Source organism: Coregonus clupeaformis, chromosome 8 (genome assembly GCF_020615455.1).
Source record: "Coregonus clupeaformis isolate EN_2021a chromosome 8, ASM2061545v1, whole genome shotgun sequence".
NCBI lineage: Eukaryota > Metazoa > Chordata > Actinopteri > Salmoniformes > Salmonidae > Coregonus > Coregonus clupeaformis.
Window position 1 is genome coordinate 36,139,176 of NC_059199.1, and position 18,658 is coordinate 36,157,833.

Sequence of the window (18,658 nt, forward strand, 5' to 3'; positions counted from 1 at the left end):
CATGTGCCTCATCCTAATAATGTGGTCCCTTTCCCCCTCTTAATTTCACCTACTGTTCTGACTTGATGGTGCACATGTAGCCTATAGCCTGTTTTAGAGAAACGTAATCATTGAATAATGTAAGAGCTTTCATTGTCTGCTTATATGTCCCCTTTATTTATCCTATGGTTCTGACTTGGTGTACAGGAAGAATACTGTAAGAACGGCCCATGTTCTGAATTCTGTCGCTGAACAAATAGTTATATTGACTAAGTCCGTCCTAGCTCGCTCATTAATGTCTTAAATCGAAATTACGATTGCCTCTTATCCGCTCGTCGTCCCCTTATGCCATAGTTTGTACATCTCAATTGTCAGTAGAAACCACATTTCTTTAAGCAAGTCAGCCATATCAGCTATCTTTTGTTTTTATAAAAAAATAAAAAATGTATGCACTCACTAACTGTAAGTCACTCTGGATAAGAGCGTCTGCTAAATGACTAAAATGTAAATGTAAAGGCAGTAAATGAGGCTGAATGAACTGTTTCGCTGCCAGACAAGGCTCCGCTGATAGCCAGGTGTAGCAGTGGTAAGGTGTTGGAACTGCTGTTGGGACAGCCCTAACAGTTTGTGCGCACTGTTTGTCACCGTTATAGTGCAATTAATATATTGTTTAGTGTTGTGTAGTGGGTTTGCTGGCATGCATAAAAAAGAAATAAATGTTTTGCCCCACCAAGATTTACATGCTAAAATCGCCACTGAACCTCTGAAGGAACCTCCCTCCAACAGTCCTAGCTGACAAAGGACCAGTAAAGAATAACAGCAGCAAGGCTTTCATATGTGAGACCTTAAAAGATTTGCACTTTTTGAAAAATCCTTCATCCTTCATCTCCCCTCTCTGTTTAATAGAGCCGGGAAGGACTGACTTCAAGACATTTAAGTCAGATTCACAAGCGTGAAATGACAATGTCAATATTCATAAATGCAAAACAATATTGGTCATGCTATAGAAACCCACAGAAAAGAGAGAGAGAGAGAGAGAGCAGTCAGTATATTACGCAAGTGATACAATTGAAGGCCGTGCTAAATTAGCGTGCAAATTCAGTTTGGTGGTTGAATAAATTGGGGAGCGGAAGGAGTCTCACTGGGAAAGAACTGGGACATCTGTATTAGAAACAGCCGGGGAGAATATACTATTCTATATACAGCCATTAAATTAACTGTGTCAGGGTAGCAGGGACCAGTGCTGAGTTTAACCACACACACACACCACCCACACACCATCTCTCTGTTAAACACACAATAGATTTTTACATTTTAGTCATTTAGCAGACGCTCTTATCCAGAGCGACTTACAGGAGCAATTCGATTTAAGTGCCTTGCTCAAGGGCAAATCGACAGATTTTTCACCTAGTCATCTCAGGGAATTCAAACCAGCAACCTTTGGATTACTGGTCCAACCTCTTAAAACGCTAGGCTACCTGCCGCCCATATATCAGAAATGAATAATTCCAACACTCCCTCTCCATCAGGCCTATCTAAGGGTTTTACTTGGTGAATATTTAATGGAGAGGAGAATGAATGTACTGTATTATCAAACAGAGAGAGGAGAGGAGAAGTAGTCAATGTATTTTCAGACAGAGGACGTCTTTCATTATCAGCAGCTTTCCAAGTCCTGTCTGTCTGTCAAACACCGGGGCCAGAGACCATGTTCTTAATGACCCCAAGGAGAGGAGGAGAAACCTACAGTAAGATGATATCCTCATCATTTATATTGTAGGCCTCTGCTATGCTCGGACTGCAGCTCCAGATGTGATGAGAGACGAGAGAGGGGCAGATCGATACCAATAACACCCAGTAAGTCCCAACCCAAGGATTTCCACTATGAAGTAGAGATAATATTCCACAGGGGTGAGCGAGATATGAAGCCTCATCTCTGGAGACAGATCTGGACTATGAATCCTGACCCTGCATCAATTAGAGACTGACTCTCACAGCTACTAGGTGCTGCTAGGATGGTATATAGTAATTCAGGCTTCCAAAGGTGAATGGGCAAGTCAGTGCATGGGTGCTTTAGAGATAGTGAGTGTGTGTAGCCGTGTAAAAGAGCGAGAGAGAGGAGAGAGACCAAACAAGAGAAAGAACGAGTGAGTGAGCGATCAAACGCCTTAGTCCTGTCCGGTGGGCTTTAACAGATTAAATATGAATCAATGCTATCAGATCGTAAAACATGGTGTGGCTCTACAGCTGCTTTGATGTCAACAACCAGTCAATGGAGACACACAGACCGATCTCACTGCACATCACACCACTGCCCCAGGGCAGCTGTTAGCTCTGCTCTTCTCCTCCATGCCCAACAAGAGAGATGTACAGTATACCATTTGGAAAAGCCTATCCTGTGCAGTCGTACTAAGGCCAAACAAACAGGAACACATAGGCTTAGCTACCCCTTTGCCAAGGGGTTTGCAACATGGTGGAGATAGAAAACGGTAGGACAGGGAATATATCAAATCCAGATTGCCAAACATACCCTAGTTTTAGATGTGAAACATGATAATTGTAGTAATTCACAGTATAACAGCACTAATCCTGCTCCAAACTCCTGTTTTGTTTTAGTAAATCAGTCCATTTCAGAGCAGCGTTAGATAAAGCAACAGCCCTGTTCAGAGCAGAGCAGAAAGGTTGGTTCCATATTTATTCCTGATTGAGTCAGACATGACCGGGACATGGTGCATGGTGCTCATCTCCTCATGGCTCCAAACACACGACCTGCAGAGGAGCTAACGAGATTAAACAATTATCAGGACTCTGCAGAGCCTTCTGGAGGTCAAGACACTGAAGGTAGATCGACATCTTCCTCGGCAGAGAGACCGCGTTTCTTAGGCTAAATCCTGGTTAGCGCTGTCGCCTCCATGTTCCCTGCTGTTCCTTATCTCTCTGTCTCTCGCTGTATACAGTACATTGTATAAAGACTGGTTTAGGTTGTGATAAGTGCCATTGTTTGTGGGTGTAATTTAGGCATGTGTTGGTAGGATTTGTGATGTTCTCGTGATGCTGTGTGAATTGGGAGGCACTGTGTTGTGAAATCTGGGATGAGGAGCGGAACATACGGTAATTGCCGGCAGGATGAAATGAGAGCAAAACTACAGTGAGGGAAAAAAGTATTTGATCCCCTGCTGATTTTGTACGTTTGCCCACTGACAAAGAAATTATCAGTCTATCATTTTAATGGTAGGTTTATTTGAACAGTGAGAGACAGAATAACAACAACAAAAATCCAGAAAAACTCATGTCAAAAATGTTATAAATTGATTTGCATTTTAATGAGGGAAATAAGTATTTGACCCCTCTGCAAAACATGACTTAGTACTTGGTGGCAAAACCCTTGTTGGCAATCACAGAGGTCAGACGTTTCTTGTAGTTGGCCACCAGGTTTGCACACATCTCAGGAGGGATTTTGTCCCACTCCTCTTTGCAGATCTTCTCCAAATCATTAAGGTTTCGAGGCTGACGTTTGGCAACTCGAACCTTCAGCTCCCTCCACAGATCTTCTATGGGATTAAGGTCCGGAGACTGGCTAGGCCACTCCAGGACCTTAATGTGCTTCTTCTTGAGCCACTCCTTTGTTGCCTTGGCCGTATGTTTTGGGTCATTGTCATGCTGGAATACCCATCCACGACCCATTTTCAATGCCCTGGCTGAGGGAAGGAGGTTCTCACCCAAGATTTGACGGTACATGGCCCTGTCCATTGTCCCTTTGATGCGGTGAAGTTGTCCTGTCCCCTTAGCAGAAAAACACCCCCAAAGCATAATGTTTCCACCTCCATGTTTGACGGTGGGGGTGGTGTTCTTGGGGTCATAGGCAGCATTCCTCCTCCTCCAAACACAGCGAGTTGAGTTGATGCCAAAGAGCTCGATTTTGGTCTCATCTGACCACAACACTTTCACCCAGTTCTCCTATGAATCATTCAGGTATTTATTGGCAAACTTCAGACGGGCATGTATATGTGCTTTCTTGAGCAGGAGGACCTTGGGGGCGCTGCAGGATTTCAGTCCTTCACGGCATAGTGTGTTACCAATTGTTTTCTTGGTGACTATGGTCCCAGCTGCCTTGAGATCATTGACAAGATCCTCCTGTGTAGTTCTGGGCTGATTCCTCACCGTTCTCATGATCATTGCAACTCCACGAGGTGAGATCTTGCATGGAGCCCCAGGCCGAGGGAGATTGACAGTCATTTGTGTTTCTTCCATTTGCGAATAATCGCACCAACTGTTGTCACTTTCTCAACAAGCTGCTTGGCGATGGTCTTGTAGCCCATTCCAGCCTTGTGTAGGTCTACAATCTTGTCCCTGACATCCTTGGAGAGCTCTTTGGTCTTGGCCATGGTGGAGAGTTTGGAATCTGATTGATTGCTTCTGTGGACAGGTGTCTTTTATACAGGTAACAAGCTGAGATTAGGAGCACTCCCTTTAAGAGTGTGCTCCTAATCTCAGCTCGTTACCTGTATAAAAAGACACCTGGGAGCCAGAAATCTTTCTGATTGAGAGGGGGTCAAATACTTATTTCCCTCATTAAAATGCAAATCAATTTATAACATTTTTTACATGCGTTTTTATGGATTTTTTTGTTGTTATTCTGTCTCTCACTGTTCAAATAAACCTACCATTAAAATTATAGACTGATCATTTCTTTGTCAGTGGGCAAACGTACAAAATCAGGAGGGGATCAAATACTTTTTTCCCTCACTGTACATGAGACACACTCAATCTGACATGTAACTATTATGAGGCTTGGTGATACCCCTCTAGTGAACACACACAGTCGTGCACACGCACAGTCACGCACACGGCTGGTAATGCGTTGCTTTGATAGGCTATGAGACGGAGTCTTTAATTAGAGCCAAGCAGCTGAATACATCTAGGAAATACATGTTGTTCACAAAGTACATCAAATAATAGAAATTAGAAGATTAAAGGGGAAAGATGAGAGGAATCTTAAAACAGACCAACTATACATCTACACAGGCTAAATAATCAAAGGCTAAATATTTTCAATATTTGTATGAATATGTATAGTCCTGGTTACATTGACTATATCTAAGGAGGTTGGTACAGTGCATAGGGCTAAATGAAAACGTGTTAAGAACCACTTTAGATACAGACCATTCACTGCGGTCTTTAGAGACTCTCACACCCATGACTTCAGAGAGAGAGAGGGAGAGACTAAAAAGAGGAACGACAGCAGACAACAGGCTGTAGCATTTAGGAAATGAATAAGGTTAGCCTAACTGCTGTAAGAGCTTAAGTTCAATCATTACTTATTACACATATTCATGCGTTTTCATGATTGCTGAGGCACCAGTGACCTGTTGAGATCCCTGTCTGGCATGCTGAGTCTCCAGGTCATCATAACACAGACCAGAAAGAGAGCCCGCGGCAGGCCGACAGCTCTTTGCGGTCTACTGACAGTTTACACAGACAAACAGGCTCCCGCCGCACGGATGCACGGATACACACACACACACACACAGACACGGCCGTCATCTTACTCATCTCATCCCTGCTACCCTGAGGCAGACAGCCAGGCATGACTCGTCTCTGACATTGGCACCAAGACAAATACAGTTGAAGTCGGATGTTTACATACACTTAGGTTGGAGTCATTAAAACTTGTTTTTCAACCACTCCACACATTTCTTGTTAACAAACTATAGGTTTTGGCAAGTCGGTTAGGACATCTACTTTGTGCATGACACAATTAATTTTTCCAACAATTGATTACAGACAGATTAATTCACTGTATCACAATTCCAGTGGGTCAGAAGTTTACATACACTAAGTTGACTGTGCCTTTAAACAGCTTGGAAAATTCCAGAAAATGATGTCATGGGTTTAGAAGCTTCTGATCGGCTAATTTACATAATTTGAGCCAATTGTACCTGTGGATGTATTTCAAGGCCTACCTTCAAACTCAGCGCCTCTTTGCTTGACATCATGGGAAAATCAAAAGAAATCAACCAAGACCTCAGAAATTTTTTGGGGGAGCAATTTCCAAATGCCTGAAGGTACCACGTTCATCTGTACAAACAATAGTATGCAAGTATAAACACCATGGGACCACGCAGCAGTCATACCGCTCAGGAAGGAGACACGTTCTGTCTCCTAGAGATTAACGTACTTTGGTGCGAAAAGTGCAAATCAATCCCAGAACAACAGCAAAGGACCTTGTGAAGATGCTGGAGGAAACAGGTACTAAAGTATCTATATCCACAGTAAAACAAGTCCTATATCGACATAACCTGAAAGGCTGCTCAGCAAGGAAGAAGCCACTGCTCCAAAACCGTCATAGAAAAGCCAGACTACGGTTTGCAACTGCACATGGGGACAAAGATCGTACTTTTTGGAGAAATGTCCTCTGGTCTGATTAAACAAAAATAGAACAGTTTGGCCATAATGACCATCGTTATGTTTGGAGGAAAAAGGGGTAGGCTTGCAAGCCGAAGAACACCATCCCAACCGTGAAGCACGGGGGTGGCAGCATCATGCTGTGGGGGTGCTTTGCTGCAGGAGGGACTGGTGCACTTCACAAAATAGATGGCATCATGAGGAAGGAAAATTATGTGGATATATTGAAGCAACAGCTCAAGACATCAGTCTTCCAAATGGACAGTGACGCCAAGCATACTTTCAAAGTTGTGGCAAAATGGCTTAAGGACAACAAAGTCAAGGTATTGGAGTGGCCATCACAAAGCCCTGACCTCAATCCTATAGAACATTTGTGGGCAGAACTGAAAAAGCGTGTACGAGCAAGGAGGCCTACAAACCTGACTCAGTTACACCAGCTCTGTCAGGAGGAATGGGCCAAAATTCACCCAACTTATTGTGGGAAGCTTGTGGAAGGCTTCCCTGAAACGTTTGACCAAGTTAAACAATTTAAAGGCAATGCTACCAAATACTAATTGAGGGTATGTAAACTTCTGACCCACTGGTAATGTGATGAAAGAAATAAAAGCTGAAATAAATCACTCTACTATTATTCTGACATTTCACATTCTTAAAATAAAGTGGTGATCCTAACTGACCTAAGACAGGGAATTTTTACTAGGATTAAATGTCAGGAATTGTGAAAAACTGAGTTTAAATGCATTTGGCTAAGGTGTATGTAAACTTCCGACTTCAACTGTACCTATCAACCATTATTGATTGGGAAATGGCAAGTATTGTAATTGTCATGCTATGTGCAGATTATTTGTTTGGTTTACTATCAGTGTTTGTGGTTACAGCATGGTCATCAATGTGGTGGCCAGTGCTGGAAAACATACGCAATTGTCATACTTGAGTAAAAGTAAAGATACCTTAATAGAAAATGACTCAAGTAAAAGTGAAAGTCACCCAGTAAAATACTACTTGAGTAAAAGTCTAAAAGTATTTGGTTTTAAAGTACCAAAAAGTAAATTGCTAAAATATACTTAATTATCAAAGGTATAAGTATAAACATTTCAAATTCCTTATATTAGGCAAACCAGACGGCACAATTGTATTTTTTTTAATCATTTACGGATAGCCAGGGCCACACTCCAACACTCAGACATAATTTACAAACAAGGCATTTGTGTTTAGTGAGTCAGATCAGAGGCAGTAGGGATGACAAGGGATGATCTCTTGATAAGTGCGTGAATTGGATCATTTTCCTGTCCTGCTAAGCATTAAAAATGTAACGAGTACTTTTGGGTGTCAGGGAAAATGTATGGAGTAAAAAGTACATTCTTTTCTTTAAGAATGTAGTGGAATAAAAGTAAAACTTGACACAAATATAAATAGTAAAGTACAGATACCCCCCCAAAAAACGACTAAAGTAAAAATATTTAAAGTACTACTTTAGTACTTTACACCACTGGTGGTGGCTAGGCATGTCTGAAACCTCTGAAGCTCAGTCAGTGAAATAATATCCCTCTGCTGTAGTGCTTATATGCTTTATATACAGTCATGGTCAAAAGTTTTGAGAATGACAAATATTAATTTTCACAAAGTCTGCTGCCTCAGTTTTTATGATGGCAATTTGCAGATACTCCAGAATGTTATGAAGAGTGATCAGATGAATTGCAATTAATTGCGAAGTCCCTCTTTGCCATGAAAATTAACTTAATCCCCCAAAAAACATTTCTACTGCATTTCAGCCCTGCCACAAAAGGACCAGCTGCCATCATGTCAGTGATTCTCTCGTTAACACAGGTGAGAGTTTGACGAGGACAAGGCTGGAGATCACTCTGTCATGCTGATTGAGTTAGAATAATAGACTGGAAGCTTTAAAAGGAGGGTGGTGCTTGAAATAATTGTTTTTCCTCTGTTAACCATGGTTACCTGCAAGGAAAGACGTGCCGTCATCATTGCTTTGCACAAAAAGGGCTTCACAGGCAAGGACATTTCTGCTAGTAAGATTGCACCTAAATCAGCCATTTATCGGATCATTAAGAACTTCAAGGAGAGAGGTTCAATTGTTGTGAAGAAGGCTTCAGGGCGCCCAAGAAAGTCCAGCAAGCGCCAGGACCATCTCCTAAAGTTGATTCAGCTGCGGGATCGGGGCACGACCAGTGCAGAGCTTGCTCAGGAATGGCAGCAGGCAGGTGTGAGTGCATCTGCACGCACAGTGAGGCGAAGACTTTTGGAGGATGGCCTGGTGTCAAGAAGGGCAGCGAGGAAGCCACTTCTCTCCAGGAAAAACATCAGGGACAGACTGATATTCTGCAAAAGGTACAGGGATTGGACTGCTGAGGACTGGGGTAAAGTCATTTTCTCTGATGAATCCCCTTTCCGAATTGTTTGGGGCATCCGGGAAAAAAGCTTGTCCGGAGAAGACAAGGTGAGCGCTACCATCAGTCCTGTGTCATTCCAACAGTAAAGCATCCTGAGACCATTCATGTGTGGGGTTGCTTCTCAGCCATGGGAGTGGGCTCACTCACAATTTTGCCTAAGAACACAGTCATGAATAAAGAATGGTACCAACACATCCTCCGAGAGCAACATTCTCCCAACCATCCAAGAACAGTTTGGTGACAAACAATGCCTTTTCCAGCATGATGGAGCACCTTGCCATAAGGCAAAAGTGATAACTAAGTGACTCGGGGAACAAAACATTAAAATTTTGGGTCCATGGCCAGGAAACTCCCCAGACCTTAATCCCATTGAGAACTTGTGGTCAATCCTCAAGAGGCGGGTGGACAAACAAAAACCCACAAATTCTGACAAACTCCAAGCATTGATTATGCAAGAATGGGCTGCCATCAGTCAGGATGTGGCCCAGAAGTTAATTGACAGCATGCTAGGGCAGATTGCAGAGGTCTTGAAAAAGAAGGGTCAACACTGCAAATATTGACTCTTTGCATAAACTTAATGTAATTGTCAATAAAAGCCTTTGACACTTATGGAATGCTTGTAATTATATTTCAGTATACCATAGTAACATTTGACAAAAATATCTAAAAACACTGAAGCAGCAAACTTTGTTTAGACCAATACTTGTGTCATTCTCAAAACTTTGACCAGTGGTTCTAGACTTTAAAACAGAGTTGCCAAACTCAACAGCATGATAAAGGACTCTGTTCTCCTCGATTTGTCCTGAGAGAAATAGGAGGTAGTGGAGTCAAGACAAAACACAAACTTAATTACAGTATAAATGTCAACATGGGAAAATCGCTCACGTTACTCACTCCAGCTTAGACGGTAGCTTAAGCGATATTTTCAACCGCATAAAAAGAAATAAAGAGAGCATGCCAGGAAGAAATGTCAAAACTCTACTCAGTAAAGTAGTGTTGGAGAGTCAGAACACGAATGGAGAGTTGGAGAAGAATTCAGCCAATAACATTTCAGTGATTTTAAAGATGAATGGTGGCGTTAACTCAAGGGCTCTCCATCCCTCTGTGCTTAAAGTAAAAAACACTCAACTTTGTGACAATGTCACACATACAGTGGGGAAAAAAAGTATTTAGTCAGCCACCAATTGTGCAAGTTCTCCCACTTAAAAAGATGAGAGAGGCCTGTAATTTTCATCATAGGTACACGTCAACTATGACAGACAAAATGAGAATTTTTTTTCCAGAAAATCACATTGTAGGATTTTTAATGAATTTATTTGCAAATTATGGTGGAAAATAAGTATTTGGTCAATAACAAAAGTTTCTCAATACTTTGTTATATACCCTTTGTTGGCAATGACACAGGTCAAACGTTTTCTGTAAGTCTTCACAAGGTTTTCACACACTGTTGCTGGTATTTTGGCCCATTCCTCCATGCAGATCTCCTCTAGAGCAGTGATGTTTGGGGGCTGTCGCTGGGCAACACAGACTTTCAACTCCCTCCAAAGATTTTCTATGGGGTTGAGATCTGGAGACTGGCTAGGCCACTCCAGGACCTTGAAATGCTTCTTACGAAGCCACTCCTTCATTGCCCGGGCAGTGTGTTTGGGATCATTGTCATGCTGAAAGACCCAGCCACGTTTCATCTTCAATGCCCTTGCTGATGGAAGGAGGTTTTCACTCAAAATCTCACGATACATGGCCTCATTCATTCTTTCCTTTACACGGATCAGTCGTCCTGGTCCCTTTGCAGAAAAACAGCCCCAAAGCATGATGTTTCCACCCCCATGCTTCACAGTAGGTATGGTGTTCTTTGGATGCAACTCAGCATTCTTTGTCCTCCAAACACGACGAGTTGAGTTTTTACCAAAAAGTTCTATTTTGGTTTCATCTGACCATATGACATTCTCCCAATCCTCTTCTGGATCATCCAAATGCACTCTAGCAAACTTCAGACGGGCCTGGACATGTACTGGCTTAAGCAGGGGGACACGTCTGGCACTGCAGGATTTGAGTCCCTGGCGGCGTAGTGTGTTACTGATGGTAGGCTTTGTTACTTTGGTCCCAGCTCTCTGCAGGTCATTCACTAGGTCCCCCCCGTGTGGTTCTGGGATTTTTGCTCACCGTTCTTGTGATCATTTTGACCCCACGGGGTGAGATCTTGCGTGGAGCTCCAGATCGAGGGAGATTATCAGTGGTCTTGTATGTCTTCCATTTCCTAATAATTGCTCCCACAGTTGATTTCTTCAAACCAAGCTGCTTACCTATTGCAGATTCAGTCTTCCCAGCCTGGTGCAGGTCTACAATTTTGTTTCTGGTGTCCTTTGACAGCTCTTTGGTCTTGGCCATAGTGGAGTTTGGAGTGTGACTGTTTGAGGTTGTGGACAGGTGTCTTTTATACTGATAACAAGTTCAAACAGGTGCCATTAATACAGGTAACGAGTGGAGGACAGAGGAGCCTCTTAAAGAAGAAGCTACAGGTCTGTGAGAGCCAAAAATCTTGCTTGTTTGTAGGTGACCAAATACTTATTTTCCACCATAATTTGCAAATAAATTCATTAAAAATCCTACAATGTGATTTTCTGGAAAAAGAAATCTCAATTTGTCTGTCATAGTTGACGTGTACCTATGATGAAAATTACAGGCCTCTCTCATCTTTTTAAGTGGGAGAACTTGCACAATTGGTGGCTGACTAAATACTTTTTCCCCCCACTGTATATCACCTCTACTTTGCTCAGGCAGTTCAGTTGCAGTGTGGGGGAAGAAATTATTCATTTTCTAGAATAATTGATTGCTGATGATTCTGTGCGTCATTGCCATCCTAACCCACTATTACAGCCACTCAACTTCCATCAACTTAATGGCCAGAGATTTGTTCCATCCTGTATCTGTTACATCAACACAGCTAGGGACCATGACGGCATTAGTCTCTATTATTACCCTCAAAATGCCTTGACTTCCTGAAGAAAGCTCTTAGCCGCTGCGGAAATCAAGCATCCGACCACACCACTCCAGATGACAAGAGTAGCATAACATGGTGTGGAGTGGTTGCTGATTGCTGATTTTCATTGACTAAAAAACTACTTGAAACTTAAAGTGCTGTTTTTTTTTTTCATTTTTACTACGACCATTCACAATCAATCGTCCACATAAATCACTGTTGATGACTTATGGGTAATAGGTACTAACGCACCGTCAGAATGAAACCGGGATATTCAGCTCCTGATTTCTGAGGCTGACCTTAACCCACCTTGACTGATTTAATTTCAACATCAAGTTGAAAGTGCAGATAAAGGAGGGAGTATAGATGTGCTGAAAATTTGGAGCATTCAAAGCGGATTTAAATTGGTTAGAAGGGCAGTGATGAAATTGTCCTTTTTTCTCCCAGTAGTTAATTACAGAACTTGACAACATCATATTACTGTTCTCTGCCCTGACGGTATCCATGGCAACTGACCATGGAAAAATTAAGTCGTCGATGAAGTCGGAAACATCATCAATCAGTCTCGTCTAAATATCGCAGATTGCAAAAGTCCCAGTCAATGGCAGTTTTTTGAATAACCATTTAGTAAACAGAGGGCACTGTAGCCTTATATCTCACAGGGATTCTGAGAATTGTTATTCTACTCCTGTGGTGAAAGAGAATGACCAACAGGAGGGGAGGAACGCAAGGTGCATTCTTTATTTCATTTTCAGTTCTGTTGGCATCCCACATATGCCTTTGTGCATTCAACTGAATGAAGAGCTGCACAAACAAGAAATGACAGTGCAAACATTTACTTTAATTCAAGATAACTGAGTGACAAACAGAGTTTTCAATTAATCAATGTGTTTTGATGTTGTCAGACTTGGATGAAAATCCAAACTATTTTCTTCTGTATCCCTCCATGGTTTTTTTTAAGCAAACATCAGCCGTCATTAATTCTATTGAAAAGATAGAGCTGGGGTGAGGGGTATTGCCATAAAAAATAAATCATTTTGTATCTATTTTTTTTAAAATTAAATAACTTCTCAGGGGACCAGGACGCCAGAGGGGCTGGAAGTCTCAGAGAACAGAGAAGCCGGTTCTATGGCTCTCTAGTTCTACTGTATCTTAGCAACAGTTTCCTGTCAGTTTAGAGGCTAAAATGAAGAAGTGGTGGAGGTGAGGGATGTAAAGATGGAGAAGAAAAGAGATGGAGGCATGCTCACCTCTTAGTCCAAAATAGAACCAGTCCAATTCAGTCCCATGTACATCCGGTCATTCCGTAGAAGGTACTCACTTTTCTTATTTATTTAACAGTACCACACCATTAGACTAGCAGTGAGGGATATTTCATGTTGTATGAATGTGTTATACTAGGTACTCATATATAAATGCCAGGCTTCTACAAATACACTTTAAGCTAAGAGTCTCACCAGTGTGTTGTATTCAGAGGTATTGTATCCTGACGTTACCGTCAATGCCCTGGAAACAGACAGCTTTACACATTAAATCAGTAGAGGAGAGAAAAGGAGAGAGATGGAGAGAGGGGTGGATGGATAGAAAGACAGAAAGCGTGAGAGAGGGATGGGTGGATGGATGGATGGATAGATGGGGAGGAGAGAGAGAAAGCTATCGGTAACAAGGCAAGCTGCTTTTCATCCCTGGTCTGTTTAATGGATTTAATTTGCATGTCTATCAGCAGCGTCAGGGCTCTGAGGAGACGCTGGTAGAGTAAACTACTGTAGCATGGTCGGCCAGACGTGGCACTGATAGAACGCTCTTTCATGAAAACAGCTAACATGTTTTCAGAGGCATGTTTGTTCTACATAATATATTTATATCTGAATGCTCCACAATGTTGGGCGGAAGTTAGCCTAGCGGTTAAGAGCGTTGGGCCAGTAACCGAAAGGTTGCTGGTTTAAACCCCTGAGCCAACTAGTTGAACAATCTGTCGGTGTGCCCTTGAGCAAGGTACTTAACCCTAATTGCTCCTGAAAGTGGCTCTGGAAAAGAGTGTCGGCTAAATTACTAAAATGTAAAAGTGTTGTACCTTGCTGAACACGGCCCAGGTGCCCAACAGACCAGTGCCCCATCCTTCCATGAGGAACAAATAAAACAGGCAGTGCTCAGGCAGACATTGGGAGAAAAGACCCAGATCAACAGAGCTGGAACCAGGCAGTTGAAAGCCAAGCTGAATATTGTTCTGTTCCACTTGAAGTTTGTATTTCAGGCTAGCTTACAGGGGTTCTCCACCACTAGCTTTTCTCCTGGTGTTCAACCTTTTAAAAACTCCTGTAGTTGATAGTACATTTGTTGTGGATATTTGGCATGGGACGGTAAGAGAGACGGGCACAGAAACAGGCAGAAGGAGAAAACAGAGGGGCTACAGCACCATTCTGTTTGTACAAGCACACAGAACCTGCAAACAATGAAATGGTCTCCTTTACGCAGCTTCGCCAATCAGAGCTGCCAGGTTCAACCCAGAGAGAGAGCAGGATGAGGTACTTTGCACAGGAGCAGGTCTTTCGTTCTCTTGCTAGAACAAACAGAGTGGCTCATCATTGCAAAAGATTGGCTAAGCAGGAGGCAGACAGGTAGTCAACATAGTAGTGTTCTTTTTTCAGGAACTCTAGCTAGTGGCTACATTATGGCAGCAACTATAAAGATTAGCCTACATCACAAACACTGATTGTTTTTGTGCGGTAAATAAGATGCGCAGAACATGATCTGGATTCTTAGCTTTGAGAAAGTGGTTTCTGGGAAGGGCGCGGGCGAAAACTCTATTCACAGCTACAATGTTATTTACCATCCCATATAACAGAGCCTGTTTTGACTGGAGTAGCCGAGAGAAGCTAGCTAGGTAAGATAGCCAGCTATAGCTAGCTAGGCTAATTGAGGCTACATGCTGCGCTTTCTCCCCAACCCCATTCAGATAAAACAACCACCTACCTGTTGGTTTCTCGTTGTAGCCTACTCCTTCTCATTTCGCTAACTTTTAATTCCGTAATTTGATTTAATCCTGCATTGCATTAGAGAACTCTTAATCCACTTGCTACACATTGAGCTAATTTAGAAAAAGCATATTCAGTGTTAAAATAGGCCTATAATAGTTTTTTTATTGCAAAAAATTATATAATCCCACAAGTATTCGAATACTACCCTCCGTTCGAATATTTGAATAACCGTGCACATCCCTAGGCGGGACACCATATGACTGAGGAGCAGGGAGCTTTCCAGTCCCACCTGGCCTCCCTGTTGTGGAGGTGGAGGACACAGATGGAGGCCTTTACACCCTGTCTCCAGGCTCTAAACTGGGCAGCGTCAGCGCAGGGCAGGACAAGCATCTGGGAGGCAGATTTCTGGAAGTGTAGACTCGCTACCCTGTCCCGCAGAAGTGGGAGACTGTAACCCTTACCCTCTCCATCTGGCTGGTTTGTTCCCAGTTTGGAAACATCACCATGGAAACAGACCAAGCCTGGAATATTGAAGGAGAGGACGGCTACTTCGGTATTACCCCCACATGACCAAACAGAGACAAACCTGCAATCGTGAATATGACCGCATCACTTACCTTCACAATCCTTACCTTTATAGCTACAGACGTCTTTAAACTCTCATCATTAAGCTGCTTATGTAACATTTATACTCTTCCATTAGAAAACAGCTAATCTGGTAATGGGTTACATAACACTGCCCTGCCTGGTTTAAAGGTGGTACTCTGCTGGCCTTACCTTGGCACGCTGTCCGTCGTCGTCGTACCGCCCTGGTCACTAGGTGGCGCCTGTGTCTTCGCCGTCTCCTCTACGACGGTGGCCAGACCCTGCTGCTGCAGCTGGTGATGGTGCTGCTGCTCGTGGTGCCGTTGGTGGTGCTTCCCTCCCTCAGTGCTCTGTCCACTACCCTTTGGCCGCTGCCCCTCCTCTTCTTCCTCCATCTCCTCTTCCTCCTCCATCTCCCCTTCCTCCTCCATCTCCCTAGTCTTCTTCCCCCGGCCTTCTCCCTCCTCATCGCTCTCCTCATCTAGCATGTCGTCCACCTGTCAACAGAGAGGTGGTTTGGTGAGGCTTGGCTCCCCCAGGGTAGGGTGGTCTATACAGTACAGTAGTCCTCTCATGGTCCACCAGAGCACTACATATACTGAACCAACCACTTACTTTAACTCTTTACTTACAGTTTTTTCACTTGCACATCAGGTGGCAACATCAGTTAACATGACCCAGCAGCAAATTACATACTAGCTCTTCACATATGGATTCCTCTGGCCTGTTACCAAGTTTAATTACTGTCTATTCTCCAGGGATTAACCTATCAGATGCCTCTCTGCCTGCAGGGAACACCAATCAGATGCTGTTTGGACCTCCGTTATTCAGAGAGGAAAATCTACCTCGAAAGTCTATAGGAATGCACATTAGGCAAAGGCTTTACAGTCCTGCAGAAAAATGGCTGAGTAAATATTTTCTTTCAATTTAATCTGATACATTATTAGCTAATAGAATGGTGCTGGAGGGAATGACCAATTGTGCCACTTTGTCTATTTATTTTTGCCATTGTTTCCTATGACCGAAAAGTGCTTCATGACATCAGAACAGCTATCACTAAACTCGATTTGGACGAGTCGGAGACGAAAGACATTGATTATCCCGGACCAGGCCCAAATTCCCGAAGACGACACTATAGAGGCCGGATTGCGGGGACCCTGATGAGACTACGTTGGCGAATGAATAAAATCGCCTCCACCCTCTGTTCTATTGGCGAACGTGCAATTGCTGGAGAATAGTCTTGAACGGAGCTCGTCCAGTTTATCTTATCAACGGGACAATAAGAACTGTAATATACTATGCTTCTCAGAGTCATTGCTCAACAACGACATGGATAATATACAGTGCATTTGGAAAGTATTCAGACCCCTTGACTTATCCCACATTTTGTTACGTTACAGCCTTATTCTAAAATGGATTAAATAAAAAAAATGTCCTCAATCTACACACAATACCCCATAATGATGAAGCAAAAATAGGTTTACATTTTTTTGCAAATGTATATTTTAAAAAACAAAACAGAAATACCTTATTTACAGTGCATTCGGAACATTTCAATGTAAGTAAGCATTTCACTGTAATGTCTGCACCTGTTGTATTCGGCGCATGTGACCAATAAAATTTGATTTGATTTGATTTGATTTCAGCCTTATTCTAAAATGGATTTTTTTTTAATTATCCTCAATCTATACACAATACCTTATGATGACAAAGCGAAAACAGATTATATATTTTTACAAATTAATTAAATATAAAAAACAGAAATACCTTATTTACATAAGTATTCAGACCCTTTGCTATGAGACTTGAAATTGAGCTCAGGTGCATCCTGTTTCCATTGATCATCTTTGAGATGTTTCTACAAATTGATTGGAGTCCACCTGTGGTAAATTCAATTGATTGGACATGATTTGGAAAGGCACACAACTGTCTATATAAAGGTCCCACAGTTGACAGTGCATGTCAGAGCAAAAACCAAGCCATGAGGTCGAAGGAATTGTCCGTAAAGCTCAGAGACAGGATTGTGTCGAGGCACAGATCTTGGGAAGGGTACCAAAACATTTCTGCAGCATTGAAGGTCCCCAAGAACACAGTGGCTACCATCATTCTTAAATGGAAGACGTTTGGAACCACCAAGACTCTTCCTAGAGCTGGCTACCCGGCCAAACTGAGCAATCGGGGGAGAAGGGCCTTGGTTAGTGAGGTGACCAAGAATCCAATGGTCACTCTTAGAGAGCTCCAGAGTTCCTCTGTGGAGATGGGAGAACCTTCCAGAAGGTCAACCATCTCTGCAGCACTCTACCAATCAGGCCTTTATGGTAGAGTGGCCAGACGGAAGCCACTCCTCAGTAAAAGGCACATGACAGCACACTTGGAGTTTGCCAAAAGGCACCTAAAGGACTCTCAGACCATGAGAAACAAGATTCTCTGGTTTGATGAAACCAAGATTGAACTCTTTGGCCTGAATGCCAAGTGTCACGTCTGAAGGAAACCTGGCACCATCCCTACGGTGAAGCATGGTAGTGGCAGCATCATGCTGTGGGGATCTTTTTCAGCGGCAGGGACTGTGAGACTAGTCAGGATCGAGGCAAAGATGAATGGAGCAAAGTATAGAGAGATCCTTGATGAAAACCTGCTCCAGAGCGCTCAGGACCTCAGACTGGGGCGAAGGTTCACCTCCCAATAGGACAACGAACCTAAGTACACAGCCAAGACAACGCAGGAGTGGCTTCGGGACAAGTCTCTGAATGTCCTTGAGTGGCCCAGCCAGAGCCTGGACTTGAACCCAATTGAACATCTCTGGAGAGACCTGAAAATAGCTGTGCAGCGACGCTCCCCATCCAACCACAAATACAGGTGTGCCAAGCTTGTAGCGTCATACCTAAGAAGACTTGAGGCTGTAATCGCTGCCAGAGGTGCTTCAACAAAGTACTGAGTAAAGGGTCTGAATACTTATGTAAATGTTACATTTCAGTAGTTTTATTATAAATTTGCTAAAAAATCTAAAAACCTGTTTTTGCTTTGCCATCATGGGGTACTGTTTGTAGTACTAGGCAGTCTGCCATCTGCCTAGTACAGTTTGAAGGTGAACATTTGGCCACCGAAGGCAGTTACGGCGCCTAACTTCAGTCGGGTCAAAACCCTGGTGAGGACGACAAGCACGCAGATGAGCTTCCCTGAGACGGTTTCTGACAGTTTGTGGAGAATTTCTTTGGTTGTGCAAACCCACAGTTCCATCAACTGTCTGGGTGGTTGGTCTCAGGCGATCCTGCAGGTGAAGAAGCCGGATGTGGAGGTCCTGGGCTGGCGTTGCTACATGTGGTCTG

The 18,658-nt window shown here is 43.0% G+C and overlaps 1 protein-coding gene across 1 annotated transcript in view; it reads right to left on the bottom strand.

The window, feature by feature from the left end:
* The window catches only part of LOC121571960 (RNA polymerase II subunit A C-terminal domain phosphatase), a 106,353-nt gene that overhangs the window by 25,722 nt on the left and 61,973 nt on the right, over positions 1-18,658 (bottom strand). The window contains exon 12 of the mRNA XM_045221984.1: positions 15,525-15,829. Coding sequence (XP_045077919.1) covers positions 15,525-15,829 — 305 coding nt within the window. The remainder of the gene's footprint in view (positions 1-15,524; positions 15,830-18,658) is intronic.